Here is a 14728-nt window from a genome sequence, read left to right as displayed (position 1 = left end):
ACGTGAGGAGACATACTCAAAAGATATATATACACATACATGCGAAGTATAATAGGGCGAGCCGACAAGGCCACATACTATCCAACTATACATGACTTTCTACAGACCTCTAATAGAGTGTAAACCTGTATAAAGGACGGGACTGGGCCCCATCATACCCTTATATGTATACAAAAGTATCGTACCAAAACCCAATAGCAGCTCCGTATCAAATGGAGCACACCAACTCTCGTTGAGCTAGGATCCTAAGGAGGGGGACCATAAGCCTGTCTACCTGCACATGCGAGCATGAAACGCAGGCCCCCAGGCAATAGGGGCGTCAATATGAATAATGTATCGAGTATGTAAGGCATAAAAATTAATATATAAAAGGCATGAAAGAAACATGGAGTAAAGAACTCAACTTGTAAGTCTGAATAGCTCTATCAATCATGAAAATATTTATAATGCATATGTATATGCGTATAAATATCATATCATGCATATGTATATGCGTACATAATATCATCAAGCCCCTGAGGGCATCCCATCATATCATCTCAGCCTCTGTGGGTAAATCATAAACGTATACCAGCTGATCAGGTGGTGGTGCATATATAACGCCATAACCTTTCTCTCATACCCCATATACATATACTATATGCGTATATAATGCCATCTGGTCATGGGTCAATATACATGTATAAATGAATGCAGTGCATAATGAAATAAGTCAATAAGATCTCTCGGAATGTTATGAGACCCATGAATAGACGATATGATAGTAGGACATATGGGGGAATCAAGAATATAGGTAACCCTAGTACTTCTAGGAATAGAATCATTCGTGAAAGTGGTATGCTTGCTCGTTTCGTTGTATCATATAGATTATGCCAAAAGGAAAAAAGGAATAACCTTAACATACCTTAATTCCATTGAGTCCTTAATACCTTCCAAGCAATTCTTCAAATAACTCAACTCAATCTACCATAGCATAAAGAGATTCAAAATAAGTATTGAGTAAAGGCTAAGTCCGCAACTTAAACTAGTAGCTCGTTTATATAAATTCGGGCAGCATATCCCCTGTAACAAGAGCCTCCTCCAATACCATATACCAATAACAATGACCAGAGCAATCCAACAATACATAATTATCAATAACAAGTCACTACTACTTCACGACGAGCGGCTAGCTCCGATTGAAACTCGTATACCCCATATCACCCCTTATAGACTTCTTAACTTAACTTAACAGTATCATTAACATGATAATGAATTCATTCATCAATGATTTCAGTCTTATACCATATATTTATAATAAAGAAAATAATTCACAACTCCAACTATCATCAATTAGAATATTTATTCACTAGTTCATGTCTAGTCCATCCATTTAACTTAATCAACATCAATATAACCTTAAGCACATAAAAGAACATAATATAATTACCTCCTACAGTGGATTCAAGTTGATATCCATGTTATATACAGCTTACTACAGTCCAACACACCCCAATCACTCCATACCCAAAACGACAACTATAGTAGTGTCAAACACCCCGAAAATATTACAAAGAACGACTAATCCACCATTTCGCCATTTATGTGGTGTTTCTCCACACTATTTCTCATCTAAAACTCCATTAACAGTAGAAAAATAGACAGCCCAAAAGCAACACGAAACAACCTACAAAACAGTCCATTACAAGTCAAATAACTCGAACTCACGGCTTCTGATCACCGTCCCATGAGTTCTAACTATTAAAAAATAAATTTATCAACCTTTCTTGATATTTAAAAGCTTAAATACAGAAAGTAGGCATTTTCGTCACTATTAAATACATCCCAAAACTCAAACTACAAAGAAAAAGAGAGGCGATATAGCGATACTTACGCCGTAGGGATCGTTTTAATGTTATCGCTTCTTGATTTCGTGCCCGGGATGATAATCTTATTTGAAGACCTTGTAGAGAGCTTAAGGGTAAGGTTAGGGGTGTTATTTGGTCGTGCTCTCTGGAAAGATGGAGAAAGAGACGAGATAAGGGATGTAAATATCCCATTTTTTAAAAAGTCAAAAAGGTGCTACTTGGCACCTTTGCATTGGCCATCCTTCAGACGCTTATATCTTTTTATCTAAACGTCGTATGAATGAACGGTTAAGATAGTTGGAAACTATATTCCAAGACCTTCAATTTTATATACAATATATCCCAAAAAGACCCAATATAGCAAACTAAATTTATTGCTCAAACAACTCTGTTACAAGGCAAATCCTTAGTTGGTTTTTGCGCAACTTTAATCCGATTTTCCCAAACTTTATATTTTCTATCCAAACATCATATATAACCATATTATGACTTTAAACTCATTTAAATAGTGATTAACAAGTATCATATTCATTACGTCACCTTGGGACGCACATGGTGTAACAATCTTCCCCCCTTAGAAACATTCATCCTCGAATGTTAAACTCCCAGAATCTATAGAAATTTTGGCAGAGTCTCCTCTGTAATGGTACTACTACCAACCTGTCACACAACAAACCCAACCATACAAATCCACACAGGTCCACAATCATCAATAACACCAATGGCCTCACACGACCAATAACAATAACTAACATAAGAATCAAGTATAATTTACGTACCTAAAGGATGTGATGTCTCGGTCTAATCCTCCTTCGTAATTGGAAAAAAGTAAGGATACCTAGTCTTCATTTCTTCTTCAGCTTCCCAAGTCATTTCCTCCACATTATTGTTTCTCCAAAGTACTTTAACCGAAGCTACATCCTTAGTTCTCAATCTCCGAACTTGTCTATCTAGTATAGAAATTGGAGCTTCCTCATATGATAGCTGCTCTGTAACCTGAACATCATCAACTGGAATGACTTTAGAGGGATCTCCAATACACTTATGGATCATAGACACATGAAAGACTGGATGTACAGACTCCAAGTTGGAAGGCAAGTCTAACTCATATGCTACTAGGCCTACTCTGCGTATAATCTTATAAGGTCCAATGTACTGAGGGCTAAGATTTCCTTTCTTACCGAATCTCATAAAGCCTTTCAGCGGTGATACCTTTAGGAATACCTAGTCGTCTACCTGAAACTCCAAGTCTCGTCGTCGATTATCTGCATAGGACTTGTGACGACTCTGAGCTGATAATAGCCTTTTCCTTATAAGCTTAATCTTCTCAACTGCTTGTTGTACCAACTCTAGTCCTACTAACTTAGTTTCCCCAATTTCGAACCATCCGATAGGAGACCTATACTTTCGTCCGTAAAGAGCTTCGTATGGAGCCATCTGAATGCTGGACTGATAACTATTATTATATGCGAACTCAATAAGTGGAAGATGATCATCCCAGCTACCCCTGATGTCCATCACACAAGCCCGTAGCATATCCTCCAGTGTTTGAATAGTACGCTCGGCCTGATCGTCTGTCTGGGGATGAAATATTGTACTAAGACCTTCCTGAGTCCCCAATCCTTTTTGGAAGGACCTCAAAAAATTAGCAGTAAACTAAGCACCTCTATCTAAGATAATAGATATATGGATACCATGAAGTCATACTATTTTCTTAATGTAAAGTCTTGCATAATCTTCTGCTGAATACGTAGTCTTGACATGCAAAAAATGGGCTGATTTTGTAAGTCTATCAACAATAACCCATATAGAATCGAACTTACGCTGGGTACGAGGTAAGCCTATGATGAAATCCATATTAATCACTTCCCATTTCCAAGTCAGAATCTCTATAGCCTACAATAATCCATCGGGTTTCTGATGCTCAATCTTAACCTGCTGACAATTAGGGCATTGAATAACAAACTCTACTATATACTTCTTCATTCAGTCCCACTAGTATATTCCCTTGATATCATGATACATCTTCGTCGCTCCTAGATGAATAAAATAACAAGAATAGTGAGCTTCTCCCATAACCTGTTGGCGCAACCCTGCCACATTAGGAACACATAATCGACCTCGATATCTGAGGACTCCATCTCCTGTAATCTCAAATGGTGTCTTCTCCTTTTAAGGGGTTGTATCTCTGTAGTGAGCTAGCACAGGATCTTCATACTGGCGTTCCTTCACTTCAGTTACTAGAGAGGATGTTGCTGTGTCATGAATAGTAACTCCGATACCACCTAAATCTAGTAATCGAACTCCAAGATTAGCTAGCTGATGAATCTCACGAGCTATCTCACTCTTCTATGGATGTAAATATGATAGGTTACCCATAGATCTACGGCTGGGGGCGTCGGCTACTACATTCGCCTTCCCTGGATGGTATAAAATATCAACATCATAGTCTTTCAGTAGCTCCAACCATCGCCTCTGACGTAAATTCAATTCATTTTGCTTGGATATATACTGAATGCTCTTATGGTCTGTATAGATATCAACATGAATGCCATACAAATAGTGCCTCCACATCTTTAGTGCATGAATCACCGCGGCTAACTCTAAATCGTGGGTCGGGTAATTCTTATCGTGGTTTCTTAGTTGTCTATAAGCGTAAGCGACAACCTTACCATGCTGCATCAATACACAACCCAATCCAACGGCCGAAGCGTCATAATAGATAGCATAACCATCGGTCCCTTCTGAAAGTGTCAGAACCGGTGCTGAAGTCAATCTGTCCTTCAATGCATGGAAACTCCGCTCACAAGCATCAACCCACTGAAACTTAGTTGCCTTCTGAGTCAACTTTGTCAATGGTTCTAAAAGAGAAGAAAACCCCTTCACAAATCTCCTGTAATAACCTGCCAAAACCCAGGAAACTACAAGCCTCCGTCAGTGTCGTGGGTCTAGGCCAAGTCTCCACTGCCTCAATCTTCTGTGTATCAACCCGGATACCCTCACCTGAAATAATATGACTAAGGAAGGCTACAAAATTCAACCAGAATTCACAATTAGAGAATTTTGCATACAACTTCCTTTCTTTTAGAACTCAGAGTACAATACGTAAATGATCTGCATGCTTAGCCTCTGAATGGGAGTAAACCAAAATATCATCTATAAATACAATCACGAACTGATCTAGAAAGGGTCTGAACACACGGTTCATCAAGTCCATGAATATTGCTGGGGCATTGGTTAACCCGAACGACATAACTCAAAACTCATAGTGCCCGTATCTGGTCCTGAATACTGTCTTCGGAATATATTTCTCTTTAACCTTTATCTGATGGTACCCAGACCTCAAGTCTATCTTTGAGAAACACCTGGCACCCTGCAACTGATCAAATAAATTATCAATTCTCGGGAGCGGGTACATATTCTTGATCGTTACCTTATTCAACTATCTGTAATCAATACACATCCGCAAGGAACCATCTTTCTTTCTTACAAATAACACGGGTGCTCCCTACGGTGATGTACTGGGTCTCATAAAGCCTTTTTTAAGCAAACCCCTCAGTTGTTCTTTCAACTCTCTCGACTCTGCATGTGTCATTCTATACGGAGGAATAAATATCGGTTGGTTATATGGTAATGTGTCAATAGAAAACTCAATCTCCCTCTCTGGCGAAGGCCATGAAGCTCATCGGGAAAAACATTGGGAAACTCATTAACCACCGGGATAGACTGAAGGGTCGGTGACTTTGTTTTCATATCCTGTACCCGAACTAAGTGATAAATATAGCCATTTTTGATCATCTTCCTTACCTTGATATATGAAATAAACCTACCTCTTGGCGATGCAGTATTAATTTTCCACTCCAGAATTAGCTCCCCTGGAAACTGGAACCGAATCATCTTTGATCTACAATAAACGTTAGTATAATAAGAAGCCAACCAATCCATACCCATTATAACATCATATTCTACCATATCTAACTCAATCAAGTTTGCTACTGTAAAATGACTATGAACTACTACTATACAGTCTTTATATACACGTCTAGCTATCACTGGATCCCCAATAGGTATAAACACCTCAAAAGGTTCAATCAACTTAGGTTTTATCCCAAACTTACTAGCAACCAATAGAGTCACGTACGATAAGGTGGAACCTGGATCAATTAATGCATATACATCATATGAAGAGACTGATAATATACCTGTAACAATATCAGGTGATGACTCATGATCCTGTCGACCCACTAATGCATAAATACGGTTCTGAAGACCGCTCGAGTTAGATGCTCCACTTCTGCCTCTACCACGACCAACTGGTGCATGTGAACCTTGCCCAGGGGGGCATACTAATGATGATGAACTGGCTACAGATCTCGCTGATTGAACTATACTTGCACCACCTCTCGTCGGACAATCTCTCATAACGTGGCCTGGATAACCACAAGTATAACAAACACCCAACCCTACAAGGCACTGCCTGGCGTGTTGCTTACCACACTAAGCACATCGTGGCAAGGGTGGCCTCATCTGACTTAACTCACCCCTATAGTGAGAACTAGAGGCCCTGGAACTCTAACTAGGCCCTAAATATGTGGAACGATCAAATATCCTACCGGCAAACTGAGGGGGTGCACTAGCTGATGGCTAGGCTGGATACCTCAGGTACTGATATCGCTGACCACCTCGAAACTCACTAGAAGGACCTCAAGATCTCACTCTCTTACTCTGGCCCCTATCATGCTCACGATCGGCCCTCTGCTTCTGCTTATGCTCTTCTACACCCTGAGCGTATGCCTGAATATGAGAAATATCTATGCCTGGCTGAAGTGAAACCGACATACAATCATTAAGCATGCGCGGCTCCAAACCCATCATGAACCGGTGAACCCGATACTCCATCTTATCTATAATAATGGGAGCATATCTAGCCAAAGAATCAAACTGAAGGTTGTACTCCCTAACACTCATATTACCCTACCGAAGGGTCAATGCCCTATCAACTCTGGCCTGTCTAAGCTCTGGTGGCAAATAATGACGAAGAAAATCCTCTGTAAACTCTTGCGATACTGCTGGAGGGGCATCCTCACCTCTGGACAACTCCCAAGACTCGTACCAATTTACTCTAACATCCCGAAGTCTATGGAAATCTAGCTCAACTAACTCAGTCACAGTGGCCTTCACTACCCTCAAAGTTCTCTGCATCCTATCAATAAATACCTGAGGGTTCTCGTTTTGATATGCTCCAGTGAATATGTGAGGGTCCAAATTAATGAAATCGCGAACCCTCGCACTGATCGCCCTATCTGCATGACCGATACCTACCTCCGGGCATCGAGCCTGTGCGGCCACTAATCGAGTCAATAGCTGAATAACATCTCTCATCTACAGACCCTATACATCTGGCTGAGGAACTGGGGTACTGGGGCTGGAGCTGGTGCTCCTAGGATCTCCTCCGGAGAGGGTAAGGTATGTGAAGTCTGAGATAAAGTCTCAATATGTGACTCTCCCCGAGCCTTGGTAACTCGTGTCGCTCGACTTGTAGTCTTATAATGTTTTCAACGATGCCCAAGAAGGCTACAATCGCACGATATAAGATAAGAAGGGATGGTAATATCTTATATGTCCTGTAGCCTCCTCTTTATAAGTATGGTGCACAACACACTCATAAACGAGATTTTACTAGACACAGTCTATAGACAACCCTAGGATGGAACTGCTCTGATACCACTTTTGTCACGACCCAACCAATGGACTGTGACGAGTGCCCGAGTTCTACCTACCGAACACCCCTAAGCATATGTCTATGATATAAACATGAAATAAGTGTAGGTCATGCATAACATCTGCCCCTAAACTGTTGAATCATGTGAATAACATAAGTGAGGAGACATACTCAAAAGACATATATACATATACATGCAGAATACAGTAGGACGAGCCGACAAGGCCACATACTATCCAACAATACATGACTGTCTACAGACCTCTAATAGAGTGTAAAATTATATAAAGGACGGGGCTGGGCCCCGTCATACCCTTATATGTATACAAAAGTATCGTACCAAAACCCAATAGTAGCTCCGAATCAAATGGAGCACACCAACTCTCGCTGAGCTAGGATCCTAAGGAAGGGGACCGTCAGCCTGTCTATCTGCACCTGCGAGCATGAAACGCAGCCCCCCAAGCAATAGGGGCGTCAGTACGAATAATATACCGAGTATGTAAGGCATAAAAATTAATATATAAAAGACATGAAAGAAACATGGAGTAAAGAACTAAACTTGTAAGTCTGAATAGTCCTGTGAATCATGAAAATATTTATAATGCCATATGTATGCGTATAAATATCATATCATGCATAGGTATATGCTTACATAACATCATCAAGCCCCTAAGGGCATCCCATAATATCATCTCAGCCTTTGTGGGCGAAATCATAAACGTATACCAGATGATCAGGTGGTCGTGTGTATATAATATCATAACCTTTCTCCCATACCTCATATACATATACTATATACATATATAACGTTATCTGGTCATGAGTCAATATCCATATATAAATGAATGCATTGCATAATGAAATAAGTCAATAAGATCTCTTGGAATGTCATGAGACTCATGAACAGACGATATGATAGTAGGACATATGAGGGAATCAAGAATATAGGTAACCCTAGTACTTCTAGGAATAGAATCATTCGTGAAAGTGGCGTGCTTGCTCGTTTCGCTATATCATATGGATCATGCCAAAAGGAAAGACGGGATAGACTTAACATAACTTAATTCCATTGAGTCCTTAATACCCTCCAAGCAATTCTTCAAACAACACAACTCAATCTACCATAGCATAAAGAGATTCAAAATCAGTGTTGAGTAAAGGCTAAGTCCACAACTTAAACTAGTAGCTCGTTTATATAAATTTGGGCAGCATCTCCCCTGTAACAAGAGCCTCCTCCAATACCATATACCAACAACAATGACCAGAGCAATCCAGCAATACATAATTATCAATAACAAGACACCATATAACAACAACAAGTCACAACTACTTCACGACGAGCGACGAGCTCCGATTGAAACCTGTATACCCCATATCACCCCTTATAGACTTCTTAACTTAACTTAACAGTATCATTAACATGATAATGAATTCATTCATCAATGATTTCAGCCTTATACCATATATTTATAACCAAAAAAATAATTCATAACTCCAACTATCCTCAATTAGAATATTTATTCACTAGTTCATGTCTAGTCCATCAATTTAACTTAATAAACATCAAAAAAACCTTAAGCTAATAAAAGAACACAATATAATTACCTCATACAGTGGATTCAAGTCTAGATCCATGTTATATATAGCTTACAACAGCCCAACACACCCCAATTATTTCATACCCAAAACGACAACTATAGTAGTGTCACACACCCCGAAAATATTACAAATAACGTCTAATCCACCATTTCGCTATTATGTGGTGTTTCTCCACACAATTTTTTCTCCAAAACTCCATTAAATAGTAGCAAAATAGAAATTCCAAAAGCAACATGAAACATGCCACAAAACAGTCCACTACAAGTCAAATAACTCGAATTCACGGCTTTCGATCACCGTCCCGTGAGTTCTAACTATTAGAAAATAAATTTATCAAACTTTTTTAATATTTAAAAGCTTAAATACAGAAAGTACGCATTTTCTTAACTATTAAATACATCCCAAAACTCAAACTACAAAGAAAAAGAGAGGCGATATAGCGATATTTATGTCATAGGGATCACTTTAATGTTATCGTTTCTTGATTTCGTGCCCGGGATGATAATCTTTTTTGAAGCCCGCCCTTGTATAGAGCTTAAGGATAAGGTTAGGGATGTTATTTGGTCGTGCTTTCTGGAAATATGGAGAAAGAGACGAGATAAGGGATGTACATATCCCGTTTTTTTAAAAGTAAAAAAGGTGCTACTTGGCACCCTCACATTGGCCCTTCTTCAGACGCTTATAACTTTTATCCGGACGTCGTATGAACGAACGGTTAAGAGCGTTGGAAACTACATTCCAAGACCTTCAATTTTGTATATAATATGTCCCAAAAAGACCCCTTATAGCAAACGAAATTTATTTATCAAAAAGCTCTGTTACAAGGCAAATCCTTAGTCGATTTTCCGCAACTTTAGTCCGATTTTTCCCAAACTTTATATTTTCTATCCAAACATTATATATAGATATATTATGACTTTAAACTCATTTAAATCGTGATTAACAAGTCTAATATTTATTACATCACCTTGGGACGCACATGGTGTAACAAGTAACCACTTGAACTATAGGCCAAATCCTTGTTACACACTTTCTGAGGACCAATGTCACCTTACACACGCAACCTTTCAAAATTGTATCTAGTACACACCACTTTTTCTTGATCGATTTTTGTTTGGAGATTGCATCTACGTGCCAATCAAAATGTGACATGTGTCATAACTCATAACTCATCTGTAAATAAATAGTACTTTGTATATTTAAAATAAACCTTAATTGATTAAATTAAAAAAAATATTATGTCATCTTCCCCAAGCACCCCCCTTCCCTCCTCGTCCCATTAACTTCCTCTTTGGACATGGAAGAGGAGAGCAATATCATCTATCATCTATCGAGAATAATACATGGAGCTCAGAAGAGAAGAGCAAAATCAAGGGCAACAAACGAAGCCAAGAATGCCATCATCATTATCACTGCAACAACGTTTTCAAATCCGATAATGAAAGAGATGAATATTGAAATTGCAACTTCTCCTTCCTCCATTTTCCTCCTCCATTTTCAGATCTTATACTACGACCAAACAAAGCAAATCAAAGTTAATTTTTGGTTTCCATGATTAAAGAACTCCATTGTAAAAAAATCTCCAATTTTCTCTTATAATTTTATTCATTCTCATGAAATACGAAAAGCTATTCCTTTTTAATTATGTAATGGTTAGATGTTTTGATGAATTTTAATGGTAGAAAAAGAAGTAAGACAAGTTTGGAAGGGCAAGAGACGACAAATCATTTAATTTTTGTTATTCTCATAAAAGAGCATCTTGTTTAAATTCTTTATTATGGGTTTTGATGAATTTTTTTAAGCTACAGGGGGAAGAGATGAAACATAGGGGAATTTGGGAAAGACAAGTCAGGAAATGATGGGGTGGGGGTGGGGGTGGTGGGGCTGGTAGTTTTGGGAAGGCGGAAGGTATTTTCATTTGATAAAAAAGAAAAAATAAGAAAAATGTTATTACTTTGACACATAGCACTAAATACGGATTTAGACAAAAAAAATTTCAAGTTTTACGCGTCCAGTCTTTTTGTTAAGCATGTGCGTGCCATGTAACAAAAGTGGTGTGTACTAGATACAATTTTGAAAGGTTGCGTGTATAAGGTGATATTGGTTTTGCCATTATATTTTGAACATCCTTAATATAGTTTAGTGAAGCAGTTCAACGGTTCAGGGTGTTCAAAGTAATATGTTGTTTACGGGTTCAAAGTTATCTGCCCATTTTGTTTACCAAAACTAAACGCAAACCGCTGTGCGTAGTCTATTTGACTCCTTTTCAAATAATTTATACTATCCATCAACAAAAAAATTTATTAACTTGTTTAAAGTTTGAATACTAGTGCGGGATTCCTAAGTACGTCACTGCCAAGGAGAGAAACAAATTCTTAGCACTCATTTCACGCTTCCCATAAACTTATCCATTTATTCTAATATTTTGACCGATGAAAGCTCAAAGTAGCAAGCTATGATCATTCAATAGAATATTTTTTCTCTAGAACGATTCAACATGGTGTTTATTTTGTAAAAGGACTTTGGTGCAACAAGCTGTTTGTTCTACTTTTGTTTTTTGACTGGTCCGCAATTTAAGTTTGTTGAAGTATATTGATTATTGATAAGCAGCATCCAATAAGTTAATTCTTCAAAAAAATTCAAAACTTATGAAAGCAACTTCATTCAAAAGTCCTGGAAATATTAAATTAGATTGATGTTGGAACTTAGATTCTGTTTTAGTTATAACACCCTCCTTTACAATAAGTAATATACATACATTTTTAATGAAATTACATATATTGTCCAAACAAGTTCCATAATATATACTGTATTAAAGTAATTTTAACTTTATATTAATAAGAATATATTCTAATTTTACGTACAGTATACCTACCTTTTAACCTATAAATTTTGTCTTACCAGCATACATAGGTTGTCGCTCTCCGATTTTTTCTTTTTTTTTTTTTACATGTACTCGATATTTATATCAAGCCAATAAATATATGTAATATGCGTTCACATAAATTTGTATATCATTCAATCATGATCGTTTACAAATGACTTTAGGCTATTTGCTATTAATAACTGGCATAGTTTCCATTAACTCTGCTCAAGAATTACATGCATTTTTTGTTTAATGTGATTTGAACTCTGATTTTTCATGATTTTCAGCCACTTACCGTTTGGACACGCCCTTGGGTGCTTTCATTAATATATGTTCCGTACATCTATTGATCATTTCACCAATTACCTGGTAAAGTAATATGATTTTGTGTAAGTATCATATGTGGAAATAAATTTTTAGACTACAATCTGATACTTTGCAAGTGGACAACACTATTTATCTTGTAAGGATAAAATTTTGGTTTGTTTTAGAGGTGATTAAGAATTTTTTGTTTTGTACCTTGATATAATGACAGAACACCAAAAAGTCCCTTAAAATCTTGCATCTTTTATTCTCAAAAGGTGGCCTTTTAAAAAGTTAATCTTGAATTGTCTACATCCATTCATCTGGTGCATACTACAAACTCCATTTATATTCTATGCTTCTTTTTATGGTTATACAAAAAACTCAGTATATGGTTTTTAGATACAATTTTAATAACAAAGACAAAGACAAAGAGCCACATCAACTGAGAAATCATGTAATCAATGTATATGCAATCTACAAGGATTGCTTTTGGTCCCCAGTGCACATGGATCTCAACAACTTGAGCAACATTCTTGCCTTATTTTTGGTCCTCTCACTACACTGGCTCTGAAGGAGTAACAATAACTGAGTCAAAACCCCACTATAGATAGCTTCTTCCCTAGCATGCATGAAATCATGACACACAATAATTAAAGAATTCACTGCACTTTCACTTCCTTCATTATCTGATGATACTCTAAATACCATCTTCACAATTGCACTAACACCATTTGGATGCTTTAAAACATCTTCTTTTGCATTTTCTACAACTAACAATGTCTCAATTGTTTTCATTGCCAATATTGGTGCCAGTAAGCTTCTATATTGGCACTTTGGAGCACTCACAATGTATGTTATGAGTGCCTTAACTGCATTTTCCTTCACTATAAATTCGCGATTTTGTTCGAGAGAAGATAATGCTGAAAGAGCTCTGATTGTTTCTTCAGAACCATCTAATTTGTTCTCAATAAGATGAACAAGTTCTTGAATTAAAATCTTGGATTTACCCAACATAGCTAAAAGTTCCTTTGACTGCAAAGATGATGAAATTGCCACTATTAAATGGCACAAGCTTTTCTTGATTATAAAAGTTCCTTTCTTGAATAGTATCAAGAAGTTTGTAAACTTGGATTCATCTTCTTTGAGCATGTTGAGAGTTCCCAAATCACTAAATGGCAACAATTTCAATGCACAAACAAGTGCTTTCTCCAAAAATATGAGACTTTCTTGGAAATTTGAACTTTGATCAACTGCATTTTCCAATGCTAATTCAAGAATCAATTGGAAGAAGTCTAGTTGAATCAAGAAAGAGTTTTCTAAAGGCAAATCTTCTGACAAAGCAACAACTTTCTCTAGTGCTTGAACTTTTGTGTCCAATGTAGACTCCTTTGACTGAAGATTGTGTTTGAGACCAACAATTGAATCATCAACTGTTTGAAAGTAATGAAGATCATAACCATTTCTGCAGTTCAATTGAAGCCATTGATGAATCAAATGGCGAAGGGTGTGGTTTGGTACAATAGAAGAGTCATTGAGTTTCTGCATTGTAACAGGACAAGTTGAATTGCCACAAGATAGCCATTTTTCAATGCTGGATCTATCATATGTTTGGCCTGTGCATAAAGTGACTGGATCTTTAAACAAATCTAGACTTATTGGACACCTAAATAAGGGAGGAATTGCCATTTCAGGCTCCTTCATTGACCAAAAGGATAACGAAAAATGATCAATTGTATAGATGATGATGTTAACAGTAACTGACAACAACAACAACAAACTCAATGAAATTTACAAGTGGGGTTTGGGGACCTTAAAGCAGTTAAAGAGATATTCAAGTGAAATAAATGAAATCTTGAAGTGGGATTTTAGTTTAATTCCAAAAGGGAAGTGTACAAATGACAAGAGAGTTGGAATAGTGAGTTTTCACTTGGTTGATTGAACATAGAATAACACAATGGGATGTCTAAAAGATATATATCCTGTTTTTATGAGCCAAGAAAAATAGAGTGAAAGAGTAAGCCTAAGATTGTTTGTAAGGTTGCAGATTGAAGTGGAACAAGGCACATGAAAGAGGAAGAAGTGGGGTGAGAAGCTAAGCAAAATATATGAAATCTAAGTGGGAAAAAATGAGAAGAGAACAAAGAGACACAAACACAAGAGTTGGCCAAAAGGAGGAGGAGTAGGCCTTATCTAAGTAAAGCAAGAAAGACTGGTAGATTGCAACTAATGAAATAGAATAATTTTAGGTAAGAGAGTGAATGGGACCACTTTTGTCTTTTTTTTGCCAATAGATTGTAACTACAGTCAAACTGACCCACCCAAACACACTCATATCAAAAGTTCATGTCTTTGAACTTTGAATCCCCAAATTATACTTGTTTGATGTGA

General features: G+C 37.4%; 1 protein-coding gene across 1 annotated transcript; it reads right to left on the bottom strand.

Annotated features, from left to right (window-relative positions):
* Positions 1-12600: 12600 nt before the first annotated feature.
* On the bottom strand, positions 12601-14524 carry LOC107806742 (U-box domain-containing protein 25-like). The gene has a single exon (XM_016630969.2). The coding sequence runs from the start codon at positions 14039-14041 to the stop codon at positions 12815-12817; it is 1227 nt and encodes a 408-aa protein (XP_016486455.1). The 5' UTR covers positions 14042-14524; the 3' UTR covers positions 12601-12814.
* Between the last annotated feature and the right edge of the window lie 204 nt (positions 14525-14728).

Source organism: Nicotiana tabacum, chromosome 13, assembly GCF_000715075.1.
Source record: "Nicotiana tabacum cultivar K326 chromosome 13, ASM71507v2, whole genome shotgun sequence".
In the NCBI taxonomy this organism is placed as follows: domain Eukaryota; kingdom Viridiplantae; phylum Streptophyta; class Magnoliopsida; order Solanales; family Solanaceae; genus Nicotiana; species Nicotiana tabacum.
Note: the sequence above shows the minus strand (reverse complement) of the source record. Positions and strands in the feature narration are given on the sequence as shown.